Raw genomic sequence first — 11,882 nt, 5'->3', positions numbered from 1 at the left:
GGGAAAGAGAGGTGGGGAGTGAGACTTCATTCTACTGGGAGTATGGTATCTGAAAACCCCACAGGGTGAGGGGGTCTGAGGGCTCAGAAGAATGTGTTTCTGTAGTTCCTGTGGGAATGTGGTATGGTATGGGGAACTCAGGCAGTCTCCTTACAACTCAGTATGGAGCCAGCTAGGCAGTAGAGGGAGAGAACTGGGTAGGTGGTAGATGAGGCTTTGGAGACAGGTCACTTCCAGTGAGTAAGTGGCTGCCGCATGACCATGATGCCTGCTACACAGAGGCCTTTGCTCAAGCTAGAGGAGGATCAGTGGAGGAGGCCCGAGGTGAGCTGCCATCTCCCTGGATGAAGGCGAGAAGGGCCGGGGCCCAAGTGCCTTGGCCTCTTGGAAGAAACACGATGCCTGAAGGAGTCATGTCCACTCCCTCTTCCTCCATCCCCTACCCCTCTTTGGAGTCAGACAGACTGGACTTGAATCCTAGCTCTTCCTCTTACTGGCTGTAATAGACTTGATTACATGACTTAAGTCCCAATTCTCACATCTGTGAAATGAGAAGAAGAATTGTGTCTTCCTTGCAAGGACTTGTGAGGATTAAAGTAAGTTAATATATGTCCACTGACAACACAGTGTCTGGCACATGGTAAATATTGAATAAATCATAGTTGCTATTATAATTGTTATTATTTTCCTAGATGACCACTTCCCTCCCCATTTCCTCAGGTCTTCACCCTTTTGGGTGGGTATCTGACCTTCCAATTGGGTGGGTATCTGACCTTCCTCTCTTACCTCTTTACCTTGAAGCGCCCTCTTTGTGTGGCTCATGGCCCACTTAGACTTGAGCACAGCTCCTGGAAGCTTTGCCCTGGCCCTTTGGCTTCTATGGGAGCTGGTAGCTTTGCCTTTGCTGAGCTGTCTCACCGTGGTGGGGCCTGCCATCTGGCAGGGCAGTGGGGAGCCAGCCTGTCTGTGTGTGCATGTGGCCAGCTAGAGCATCAGACCCAAGTGCTCATCCCTCCTATTTGTTAGGAAAAGATGGGGGTGATTTTGGGGGAGCCAAAGAGGCCTCAGAGTCTGCCTCTTCTGTGTTTAAAAGCCCAGAGGCCTGGTTTTCATCTGACCCCTCCCTCCTCACACACACATCATCAGCTCAGTCTGGAGCCCTTCTCTGTTGTGTTGTGAGTGTTACTTAGAAATTATGCAGGAGTTGAGGAGGCTTGTGTTAGGCTGAGATGATAATTGCGCTATTTAAAGATGGCCATGGAACCAGGAAGAGCCAGGCGCCCGATGTGGCTGTCTTCAAGCTCCCTTCTGCTCACCATGCTTGTGCAGTTTGTGGGGACAGGGAGAGGAAGTCCTGGACAGTCATCTCAGGGGCATCTGTCTGGCATACATCTCTGGGCTCATCTTCAACCTGCCCTACATGATGCCAATTCACTAGGGTAAGTGGAGTCGCTACCTGGCTCTTGGTTTGGAAGGTGGCTGGGAAAGGGCTGATGGCACTGAAGCCAGCTTCTCAGTTACCAGAATGACTAGAAGGATTTGAGGAGGCCAAGTCAGACCAAATAGCCAGCGCATCACTGTAGGCAACCTGAGGTCCTATGTTTCCTTCCTGAGAACTTCCCAACCCCTTTCCCATAAGGAATCATAAAAAACCCACCCACAGGGCTTCCCTGGTGGTGCAGTGGTTGAGAGTCCACCTGCCGATGCAGGGGACACGGGTTCGTGCCCCGGTCCGGGAAGATCCCACATGCCGCGGAGCGGCTGGGCCCATGAGCCATGGCCGCTGAGCCTGCGCGTCCGGAGCCTGTGCTCCACAACGGGAGAGGCCACAACAGTGAGAGGCAAAACCCACCCACAGGCCCACCTTTGCCCACTACTAAGTTTGGTGCTTTTCCAAACTCTTTATCCATGATCTCATCCCTCTGAGGTGGACTAAATAAGGGTTGTGGGTTCTGTCTTACAGTAGAGGCCTTAGTAGGTCATGACAAGCCCAAGATCACTCAGCTGGTCTGGCAGAACTGCACCTCAGTTCTCCAGAGTCCCCGTTCTGGGCTCCTTCCTCTATATTACACTGCAGGCTGCCTGGAGATCTGTTGGACTGAGTCCCTGAGCTCCTGAGCACACTATACTCTTCTCCAAATGACAGCCTCTGCCATAGGGGGCCCCTTCCCCAGACTGGCCTTCTTTTCTGCTTCTCATTTCTTCTTGGGATGGGGTAGGGGAGTGGGAAGGGATGAGGGCCTGGCTGTTGATGAGCTTGGAGAGGTATGGGGGGCCAATGTGGCCTTTAAACCTCACAGATTGGAGCTTTAGGGTGAAGTGGGTAGGAGAATCAGAGGACTTGTTATTAGCATTAGTGAGATGGCACCTCTGGCAAGACTGGGGTAGCAGCCCCTCCTACCTGCTCCCAGCTGCTCTGTGGGGCAGTGATGTTGGGGTAAGGTAGGGTGCAGACCAAGGTGCTACTTTTCACCTCTTGGAACCCTGCCCTTTATGGTGGCTGTCCGGCTTGGGGAATGGATCCCTGGATCAGAGTGTGTATCCAGTTTCTGTGTCTGGGAACATGTGTATGTCCTAAGTCTCCAAGTTCCTGTGTCTCCCTGTGTGCATGTGTGGGCACGCCCACATGTTGCCTGAACTACTGGGCCCTCTGGGAATGGCTGTGGGTATGAGCTTGGGAGTTCTCAAGCTGGCACTCTAACTTTTATCTTATCCAGGCCCAAGTTCCTCCCCAGCCTCACCTTGGCTATCCCCCATTTCTGGGGGAGGGGATAAGGGGATGACAGGGGAGTTCAGGTAGAAGAGACATGGCCTGTTTTTGGTTCCTCTGCTAGGTTCAACCCTGCCACAGGCCAGAGGTTCCCTGTGTCTGACTTTTCACCTCATACTGGGTCCAGATACCACCTGTCCTCTCCCTGACCCTCCCAGTCTGCCTATTCCCCAGTCTACTACCTGAGGGGTGAACAGGAAGCTGTCCCTGTGTCTCCCAAATGGGGATGGGGTAGGGAAGGAAGGAAAGCACCATTTATGGGGCTTCTCTGAGTGCTCATTACTGTGCTGGGTGTCTCACATCCCATCTCTCATAAAACAGGAGCTCTGAAGACAGCTCCCTCTGAAAACTGATTAAGGTGGTAGCCTTCCAGCAGTGAGCAGGGAGGTTGGAAGCTGATGGCAGGCAGAAATCCCTAGCTGCATGCTGCCTTCCTCGGTTCACCTTCCTTTGCTCTGACCACTGGGCTTCTCTGTGCCAGGCTCAAGGCAATACTGCCAGGCTGTGCACATGCTAACCACCCTAGCTGGTGACTTTCTGACAGTGCCAGCATTGGGAAGTTACATGGAGGGAGAAGATTCCCAGACATGAGCAGGGGCCCCACATGGAAGCCCTGCCCTAGGAGAGTAACATCTCCCCCACCTACCAACATCAATCCTTTACATCATTCTGTCTCTGCTCCAACCCAGAGGTGGTAGGCCATGAGTTCAGAATGGAAGCCTGCTGTCTGCCAGGTTTCAGGAGTAGGGGATGACTTGAGCCAGAGCCTCCTCCCTGAATGATGGGCATGGAGCAGGTCAGGGCTGTCTGCCTGCCCCAGTGTCCAGCCTGTGCCTTTTCAAGGAGCCATGTTGTGCCAGTGGTCAGGGTAGGAGCTACTCTGTCCCTGTTTCCTATGAGCCCAGTAGTCCATCCTGTATGGGACTCACACCCACTAAGAGCCCTTTAACCCCTTCTGTGCTTGCCTTTGCCTGAATGTGGGGGAGAAACCGATGGGGTGGGGCAGGGACCCTATTTCCTCTCCTCCCACTCTCACAGCCCCAGGTCTCGGGAGGACTCTGGGCAGCCTTCCAGCTGCTCCCTTGCCGCTTACTGAATTATTTCTATATTTGGCCAGCAAGCCACGTGGGTGGGGGAACCACTCCACTGCGGCTGCACTTCTGACAGCTGTGGGTGGGGGAAGCTGGTGACAGAGGCTACAGCAGTGGGCATGTGCATTTCTTGGGAGAACTAAGGAAGGCACCATCTGAGTGAGTAAGCCTGGAGAAGGGGCATGCGCCAACTCTTCACCCTCTTCCCCCACGTTCTGGTCCAGGTTCCTGCCTCCTCTCCCCTCACCCACCTCCTGGATGCCCTTCTCTGCTCAGCTGTTTCTCACAGCAGTCTCTTCTCCAACAGACCACTGCCCTCCAGAAACGATGGTTGTTGCTGGACCCAGCTGGGACTCTGCCAGGTTCCAGTGCTCAGTCTAAGGAAAGGGCCCTCTTCCAGCCCTGCTCTCCCTGCCTGTCATGGCCACACTCAGCTGCTGCCTGCTTGCCTGGGGACATAGGGCACCCAGCCCCAGCACTGAGAGGTTAAACCAGGCCCTCTCACTCCATTTCACAGGGGCACTCTGGGCACCAGGCCCCTTTCAGACCGAGAGCGACTGATGCCATGGGAGAAGCCCCTGCCCTCACCTGGCACTCACCTGGCACTGCCTGCTCTGAGACCGCTACACGGGTCGCCCTGGAGGTGCCAACCCTGTGAACCCCTCCCCTGTGCCCTGACACTGAGAAAGCCCTGCCCACCCCCACCATGTGTGAAGTGATGCCCACAATCAACGAGGGGGACCCCCTGGGGTCTCCCCATGGAATGGATGCTGACGCCAACTTTGAGCAGCTGATGGTGAACATGCTGGATGAGCGGGAGAAGTTGCTAGAGTCCCTTCGGGAGAATCAGGAGACTTTGGCGGCGACACAGAGCCGGCTCCAGGATGCCCTGCATGAACGAGACCGGCTCCAGTGCCACCTTAACTCTGCCCTTCCCCAGGTAAGGCCCGATAGTCTGCATCTCCCTCATCCCCTTCCCCTCACCCAGCCTTTCAAAGCCCTCAGCTTCTGGGCCCTCAGCTCTCTTCGTCTATTAGCATCTCAACAAATGGAGTTCACAGAGCGTTTACTCTCCTTCGCCTTGCTTCATTAATACTTTTCCCTGTTACTCCCAAGCTCCTCAGGCTGAAATTGGCTCCACCTGGAGAAAAGGATGGCCTTTGATGCAGGAAGAAAACCCAGCCTTAGTTGCCAACTGCAGTGAACCCATGCAGCCAGAAGGTGGCAGGCTATACTGGAAAGACACCTCCACCTTGGAGGCTCCTCACCAGGGTCCTATTCTTGGAAGTGGTGGGTGGCAAACCACAGAGAATGGAGATGGGAGAAGCCTTAGAGGTTATCTAGTCCACCTCTCATTGCACAGATGGAAAAAACAAGAGGCATCACATGGAAAATTATAGGCAGAGCTGTGATACCCCTCTTATTCTTCTCAGTCAACATGACTACTAGCAATAATGGTCACCATTTATTGTGTTTTCTGTGTGCTAAGCACTTTGACTGGAATTTCCTTCACTAAATTCCACAGTGCTGAAGTTAGTGCTGTTATCGCCATCATCTCTATTTTCCAAATGATGAAGCTGAAACTTGAGGAGATTGGTAAACTGCTCATGGCCACCCTGCCTGTGGGGGTGCTGCAAGGGTTAGGGAGGCAGCCCTGAGGGGCCACACAGCTCAGGACTCAGCTCCAGGCCCTCTCCCCACGTGTGGGGAGAAGAACCAGAGTGGCTGAGTTTCCTACCCAGGGTCCAGAAGCGTTTGGGGGGCAGAGTCTTGTGATGCTCTGTAGATAGGAATATGGAGCCCTGGTGAGGAACTGGGGTGGGAGATGGGCCCATCCTACCCTACTGTGTTCGGAGCCCTGAACAAGCCCCAGGATGAAGGAGCCAGTCCCTGCCCCCAGGGAGCTCGAACACTAGAAAGGAGATAGACAAGAGCCCCCAAATGATAGGAAGAAAGTGTGGAGGAAGAGAAGAGGGGCCCCCAAAGGATTGTTAAAACAGTGTCAATACCTAAAATAGCTGCCAGATAATTGATCCTCAGAGCAACACTTGAGGGAGGATTGTCTTTCGGATTAGAGGTTCAAAGGGGTTAGGTATCTTGTCCAAGGTCACAAACGGGCAGACCTGAGATTTGATCTCAACTCCTCACTGGGAGCTTCATGAGGGCAGAGATTATGTCTTTTCTGTTACTGTGTTTCCAGTGACCAGCACAGGAGCTGGTACATGGTAGGTGCTCAGAGTGCCTGTGTTCGTAACAGTTTTCAGAGGAGGGAGAAAGCCTTCCTTCCACTGGGAAGTCTGGAAAGGTCCCAAGGAGTTGTGTCCTTTGAGATGGACTTTGAAAGATCAGGTGTAGACAGAAGATTGGGCTTTCACGGGTCGGGGGAGCCCACTGAGCTAAGGTGTGGAATTAAGAAGTTTACTAGTGACTGTAAACAGTGGTTACCCAGGTTGACCAGGTCTTAGGGTGTATGGAAAGGAACTGTGAGAGAGAAGCTGGAAACCAGGATAATAAGTTTGTATTTAATGGTGTAAACAACACGTGCTTTGGGAGATTACCCTGGCAGCAGTGTGTCAGAGGGGTTAGGGTTGGGGAGGGACATTACTAATGCCAAGTGAAACTCTCCTCCGTCTACTTCTAAAGGGAAATGTCACTGGACTGTTGGAGAAACAGGAAAGCAAAATGGGAGGGAGGACATAATCAGGTTATATTGGTGGCTGGAGGGGGGAAGGGGCGCAGAGCAGACCTGGTGACTTTCTCACTCTTATATGCAACTGTATTCCCTTGCACCCTACCACATCCTTGGAATGCTTCCGCTCTGGAGAAGTGCATGCTAGTAGTACGGATGGATAGGAATTTTTCTGGGGACAGTTGGTGGAAGTAAGGGACGAGTGAGAGGATCCCACCACTGACTTGGGCGTGCAGGATACTGCTTAGGTGGTGGATCCCCAAGCACTGAGGGGCCTTGGGGGTTTTCAGGAATTTGCCACCTTAACCCAGGAGCTGAGTATGTGTCGGGAGCAGCTTCTAGAGAGGGAGGAAGAGATATCAGAGCTGAAAGCAGAGCGGAATAACACGAGGGTAAGTGGGGTGACCTGGCGTGTGTTTGTGCTTTGGGGGTGGGGGGTTTGACCAAGGGAGCAGGCATGGCCAGGGTCAGCACATCCCCAGCCCTATCCTAACCTCCTCCTGTTATATCACCCTGGGGTGATAGTCAGTTTGTTCAACCATCAGTGCTAGGCTTTTCACCTCTAGTTCGGGGTCAAGGGAAAGGTCGGGGTCTTGGGAGAGAGGCTAGGGCAGGTATTCAGTTAGGGCAGCAGCTGTTTACCCACATAGAAGTATTTCACCATTCTAACAACGGTACACATGGCAGTACTCGTGTCTGCTGGGTGTTCGTGTGGACCCTGCTTATAGCCCCTGGGGCATAGGCTCACAGCCCTTCCTCTTGCCCTCCCCTTCTCTCTGCCAGTTGCTTCTGGAACATCTGGAGTGCCTAGTGTCCCGTCATGAGCGGTCACTGAGGATGACTGTGGTGAAGCGTCAGGCTCAGTCACCTTCAGGGGTTTCCAGTGAGGTGGAGGTGCTGAAGGCTCTCAAGTCACTGTTTGTGCACCATAAGGCCCTGGATGAGAAGGTACCTAGGCTGGCCCACAGCCTGCCTCCACCCCCAATCCAGCCAGGCTTCCCCAGAGCCTCTGTGCATCCCTTCTCTGAGATTTCTGAATCCTGTGTTTAGGGAAAACTGCCTTCTAGCTTCATAAAGGGCTCCCTCCTACCATTAATCCAATTTCCAGGTCCTCCTATTAGGTTCCCTCTTAGAAATTTGCCCCTTGGCAGGTCCTTTTCTTTGCCTTATGCTCAGTGGTGGTAGACCAGGCTGGGTCTGGGTAGACCAGACCCAGGCTTCTCCAACTTGAGTCCAGTGGGGTTCTTGTTTCTTTCTTCATCTCCCCTTTTATCTTGGACAGGTGCGAGAGCAGCTCCGGGTGGCCCTGGAGAGAGTGACCACCTTGGAAGAGCAGTTGACGGGTGCCCACCAGCAGGTAAGCTGCTTGCCCTCCCTCCATCTGTAGACTACAGATCCTGGAAGCCAAGGCTGGTTTACCCCTTTTCCCCACTCTGTTCCTCATCAGATTTCTCCCCTCTGTCTTAACTGGAGACTGTTAGCCAACAGGAGGCATCTCTCTCTAGGAGGTGGGAGACTTGGAAGGGTCTGGAATATATAGGAGGTTCTCTTCTCTTTGACTCACTGCCCTGGGGACTGTGCCCTACAGGTGTCTGCCCTACAGCAGGAGGCAGGGGTTCAGGATGCAGTGGCAGAAGAGGAGGGGACTGTGGAACTGGGACCGAAATGCCTGTGGAAGGTGGGTCATGGGGAGCTGCACAGAGGGGACATGTCTTACTCCAGACAGGAGGTGGGGGCCCTGCCCTGCCTTAGTGCAGTAGAGCAACTGCTTGAATTAAATTTGGAGCTTTCTCCAATGGTACCATCTCTCTTTCCTTCTTCCCCCTACCCCATCTGCAAAGAACTCTACAGATTTTTGTTTTAGTGCCCAGTACACACACTGCTAAGCATATAATGTGTTTGTTCACTTGAATTGTTAGGCGCCATGTACCTAAGAGATCACTTCTCTTTCTGAGCCTCTGTTCCCCTAGTCATGCCCCTTTCTAGGTTACAAGAGGCTGAAATAGCAGGTAAAACTAGACATGATTATTTTTCAAGAGATACACAGGAGAGTGAGAGTGTTTGGTCATTGTCTGGAATGAGCTTCTGGAGGCCAGAGGAAGAAGGGTGTACCTGGAGGTGCGCTCTAAAATTGGGGGCAGAGCTGTGATCTGCTCTGGTTGTGCTGTCCCTCTTCCCACCTCCCCAGGGCAGGGCAGGGGAATGGGATGCCTAAGGCTCTGATGACTGACTGATAGTTCACTGTCTCTGGAGCATGACGCGGGCCAGGTAGAAGAGCTGCAGGAGCTCCTGGAGAAGCAGAACTTTGAGTTGAGCCAGGCCCGGGAGCGACTGGTCACCCTGACAGCAACCGTGGCCGAACTTGAAGAGGACCTGGGCACGGCCCGCCGGGACCTTATCAAGTCAGAGGAGCTGAGCAGCAAACATCAGCGGGACCTCTGGGAAGTGAGCAAGGGCCTGGGCCTGACCCTATCTTTCTGGGTGCAGGTATTTGGCACTCAGGAAGGTAGCTACTGGATGTCCTGGGTGTAGAGGGAGAGCCAGGCAAGGGCTGAGGAGTGTAAGACTTAACACTTGGTAGGGTCCAATGTGGGGATGAGTGGTGGGAGGGATGGGTCAAGGTCAGAAACTGATAGGGTAATGTGGAGGAGATATAGCCAGCCAGATTTGGTGGGGAGGTGCGAACAGAATGAGGGCAGGAAAAAGCTGATGACCTTCATCTCATCCTCTCCTGTACTGCTCAGGCTCTAGCCCAGAAGGAGGATGTGGAGAAGCGAATAACCACACTGGAGAAGCGCTACCTGGCTGCTCAGCGTGAGGCCACATCGATTCATGACCTCAACGACAAACTGGAGAATGAGCTGGCCAACAAGGAGTCCCTGCACCGCCAGGTAAGTCCTGCAGATGGGGTTGGGGGACACTGTACTTGACCCTGGAGGACCTAATGATCATGCTGGAACCTCCCCTTGGTGGCCCAGGAGACCCTGAGGTGCTGGTCGCCTTGGGAAAGGGAAAGTCAGGTATCTCTGGGTAGCCAAGAATCAAGATTACTCCCTGCAGCTTCTGACCTATCACTTGCTCTCTACTAAGGATGGGCCAGGGGGTGGGGGAAGCTTCAGTGCTCCCTCTTGACTCTTCTCCCCACCCCCCACTTTGCTAGTGTGAGGAGAAAGCCCAACATCTGCAGGAGCTACTGGAAGTAGCAGAGCAGAAACTGCAGCAGACGATGCGCAAGGCTGAGACGCTGCCAGAGGTGGAGGCTGAGCTGGCCCAGAGAATTGCAGCCCTCACCAAGGCAAGTGGGCCAAGGGCCTGGGAATCTTCCTCTGTTCCCTGCTTCCTGAGCTCTTATGTAGCCAGGCAGTGAATGGAGAGAGTGGGAGGCACGCTGGGCTGGGGGCCAGGAAACTGCTTCTCATTGCATGACTCCAGGAAACACACTTTGTTGTTGTGTCTGTAACATGGAAGAGTAATCCCTGCCCTCATCACCCCACAGGGATGTGACAGTCCCATAAGAAGGGATGTAAGAGTACTAAGTAGAAGAAATTGTGCTGATGCAAAATATTTTTATTATCATTTACACCATTGTAGTTAATACTTCCTTTTGCGGGGGGGTCTGAAGTGGAAACAATAGGACTTTCATTTCTGGAAAGGTGAAATCTGAGAGGAAATATGGTCAAAGTTTATACATCTCTGAATGGGGTGGGAGTTTAGGCTGAGCATATCTTTTTTTTTTTTTTTTGTCAAATTGAAGCATTCTAGATCTAGGGACCATCCCTAGCTGTTTGAAGGCTTCAGCTTTTGGACAAATAAAAGGGAATATAATTTTACCCAGTGGATAGTTAACTTTATGGAGGTATGCAGGCTGAAAACATCCTAGGTCTGGAAGAGCTATGTAAATGCATGGACATCTACATGTGGTGGCTTAATCAAGAGAATTTAGCAGTGTTTACAGCAGGTCAGAGGCTTTCAGGGGTGCCTCATGTGGGATCACCATAGCTACCCACTCAAGCAATGGAGAGAAGAAAACCAACATTTAATAAGCATCAGACCCCAGAGCCTCTGGAATATAGAGGCTGGCCATTGTGCCAGTGTGGCAGCTTGGGGGCTCTGGGGATGGAACCTGCAGCCTGGCTGTACCTCGGTAGGCTCAGGACCACGTTTGCTTCTGCCACTGACTTGCTCTGTGAACTGGGAAAAGTCACTCCCTCCCTAATTGGGCATCTGTGTCATTATCTCTGTGATGATGTCATCATCTCTATAATGATGGGGTTGAATTTGGTCGTCTCTAAGGCCTTTCAGGCCCCTAGGAATGAAGGGCAGAGTTTAAAGTGCGGCAGAAGACATTATGTGTGGGATGCTGAGCAGTCAGTTTTAGTAATTCTCAAAACTGACAAGAAGGGATGGACTGAAGTGATTAATATGTTCAAGGGAGTCATAGTAGAAGGGCTTTAAGGAGGGATTTCCTGACTGTAAGATGTGTGATAGTCTGGAATACCTTGTCAGAAGAGGCAGCGGGGTCTCCATCTCTGAAGATGCATGAACGGAAGGGGAGACCACTCTACCTAGGCTGCTTTAATAACAAAGGTAATCACCATGGCTAACATTTGTTGAGTGCTTATTGTATCCTAAGTGTTTGCCTTGGATTATCACCTTTAGTCCTTGCAATGGGCATAGGTGCTGTTATTACAGCTGAGGAGATAAAGGCTCAATAGAGGTTCAGTAACTTGCCCAAGGTCACACAGCTGGGAAGGGAGGGAGCCAGGATTCGAACCAGTCTGGTTTGAGTCCATGCTCTTAAGGGCAATTCCATCTATCTGGAGGCATAGAGATTTATGGTCGCTCATACTTTCAAGTGGGTTTTTTTTCTGGAAGCGTAGGGAGAATTTAGCCTCTTGAGCTGCCAGCTCTGGGATGTTTCAAGGCTATAGCCCTGAGCAGGAAGGAGAGGGTATGGGTGGGGGGAAAGCGGCAGGGTTGGGGTACTTGGGAAGAAAGGCAACGGTGGTGGCAATTATGCTCCAAGATGGTAAGTGGAGAGCTTGGCTTCCTTGGTCCCTGAGGCCCTGATTCCCAAGGGCCGCTCTGGCACCTGGGTGCATGGGATACAAGGTCTGAGCAGGAAGGCAGATGATCTTCGGGCTGCACTGTCCCATTCCTCCCTCCAGGCTGAAGAGCGGCATGGCAGCACTGAGGAGCACCTGTGGCAGCTGGAGGGACAGCTGCAGGAAAAGAACCAAGAGCTGGCAAGGGTGAGCTTACCGGGCCAGACTCTCGAGCCTCCTCTCAACCCCAGGGCGGCATCCCAGGATGGTCTGTGGGTAGGGGAAGG

At 52.7% G+C, this 11,882-nt stretch overlaps 1 protein-coding gene across 1 annotated transcript in view; it reads left to right on the top strand.

The window, feature by feature from the left end:
- Nucleotides 1–4,567: 4,567 nt before the first annotated feature.
- The window catches only part of PPFIA4 (PPFI scaffold protein A4), a 33,583-nt gene continuing 26,268 nt past the window's right edge, over nt 4,568–11,882 (top strand). Inside the window, exons 1-9 of the mRNA XM_007448999.1 lie at nt 4,568–4,801; nt 6,841–6,942; nt 7,334–7,498; nt 7,833–7,907; nt 8,139–8,228; nt 8,804–8,995; nt 9,295–9,441; nt 9,711–9,845; nt 11,719–11,802. Of these exons, the coding sequence (XP_007449061.1) occupies nt 4,568–4,801; nt 6,841–6,942; nt 7,334–7,498; nt 7,833–7,907; nt 8,139–8,228; nt 8,804–8,995; nt 9,295–9,441; nt 9,711–9,845; nt 11,719–11,802 (1,224 nt within the window). The remainder of the gene's footprint in view (nt 4,802–6,840; nt 6,943–7,333; nt 7,499–7,832; nt 7,908–8,138; nt 8,229–8,803; nt 8,996–9,294; nt 9,442–9,710; nt 9,846–11,718; nt 11,803–11,882) is intronic.

The sequence above is a fragment of the Lipotes vexillifer genome, unplaced genomic scaffold (assembly GCF_000442215.2).
Source record: "Lipotes vexillifer unplaced genomic scaffold, Lipotes_vexillifer_v1.1 scaffold1608, whole genome shotgun sequence".
Classification (NCBI taxonomy): domain Eukaryota; kingdom Metazoa; phylum Chordata; class Mammalia; order Artiodactyla; family Lipotidae; genus Lipotes; species Lipotes vexillifer.
This window is presented reverse-complemented; position numbering and strand designations above follow the sequence as displayed.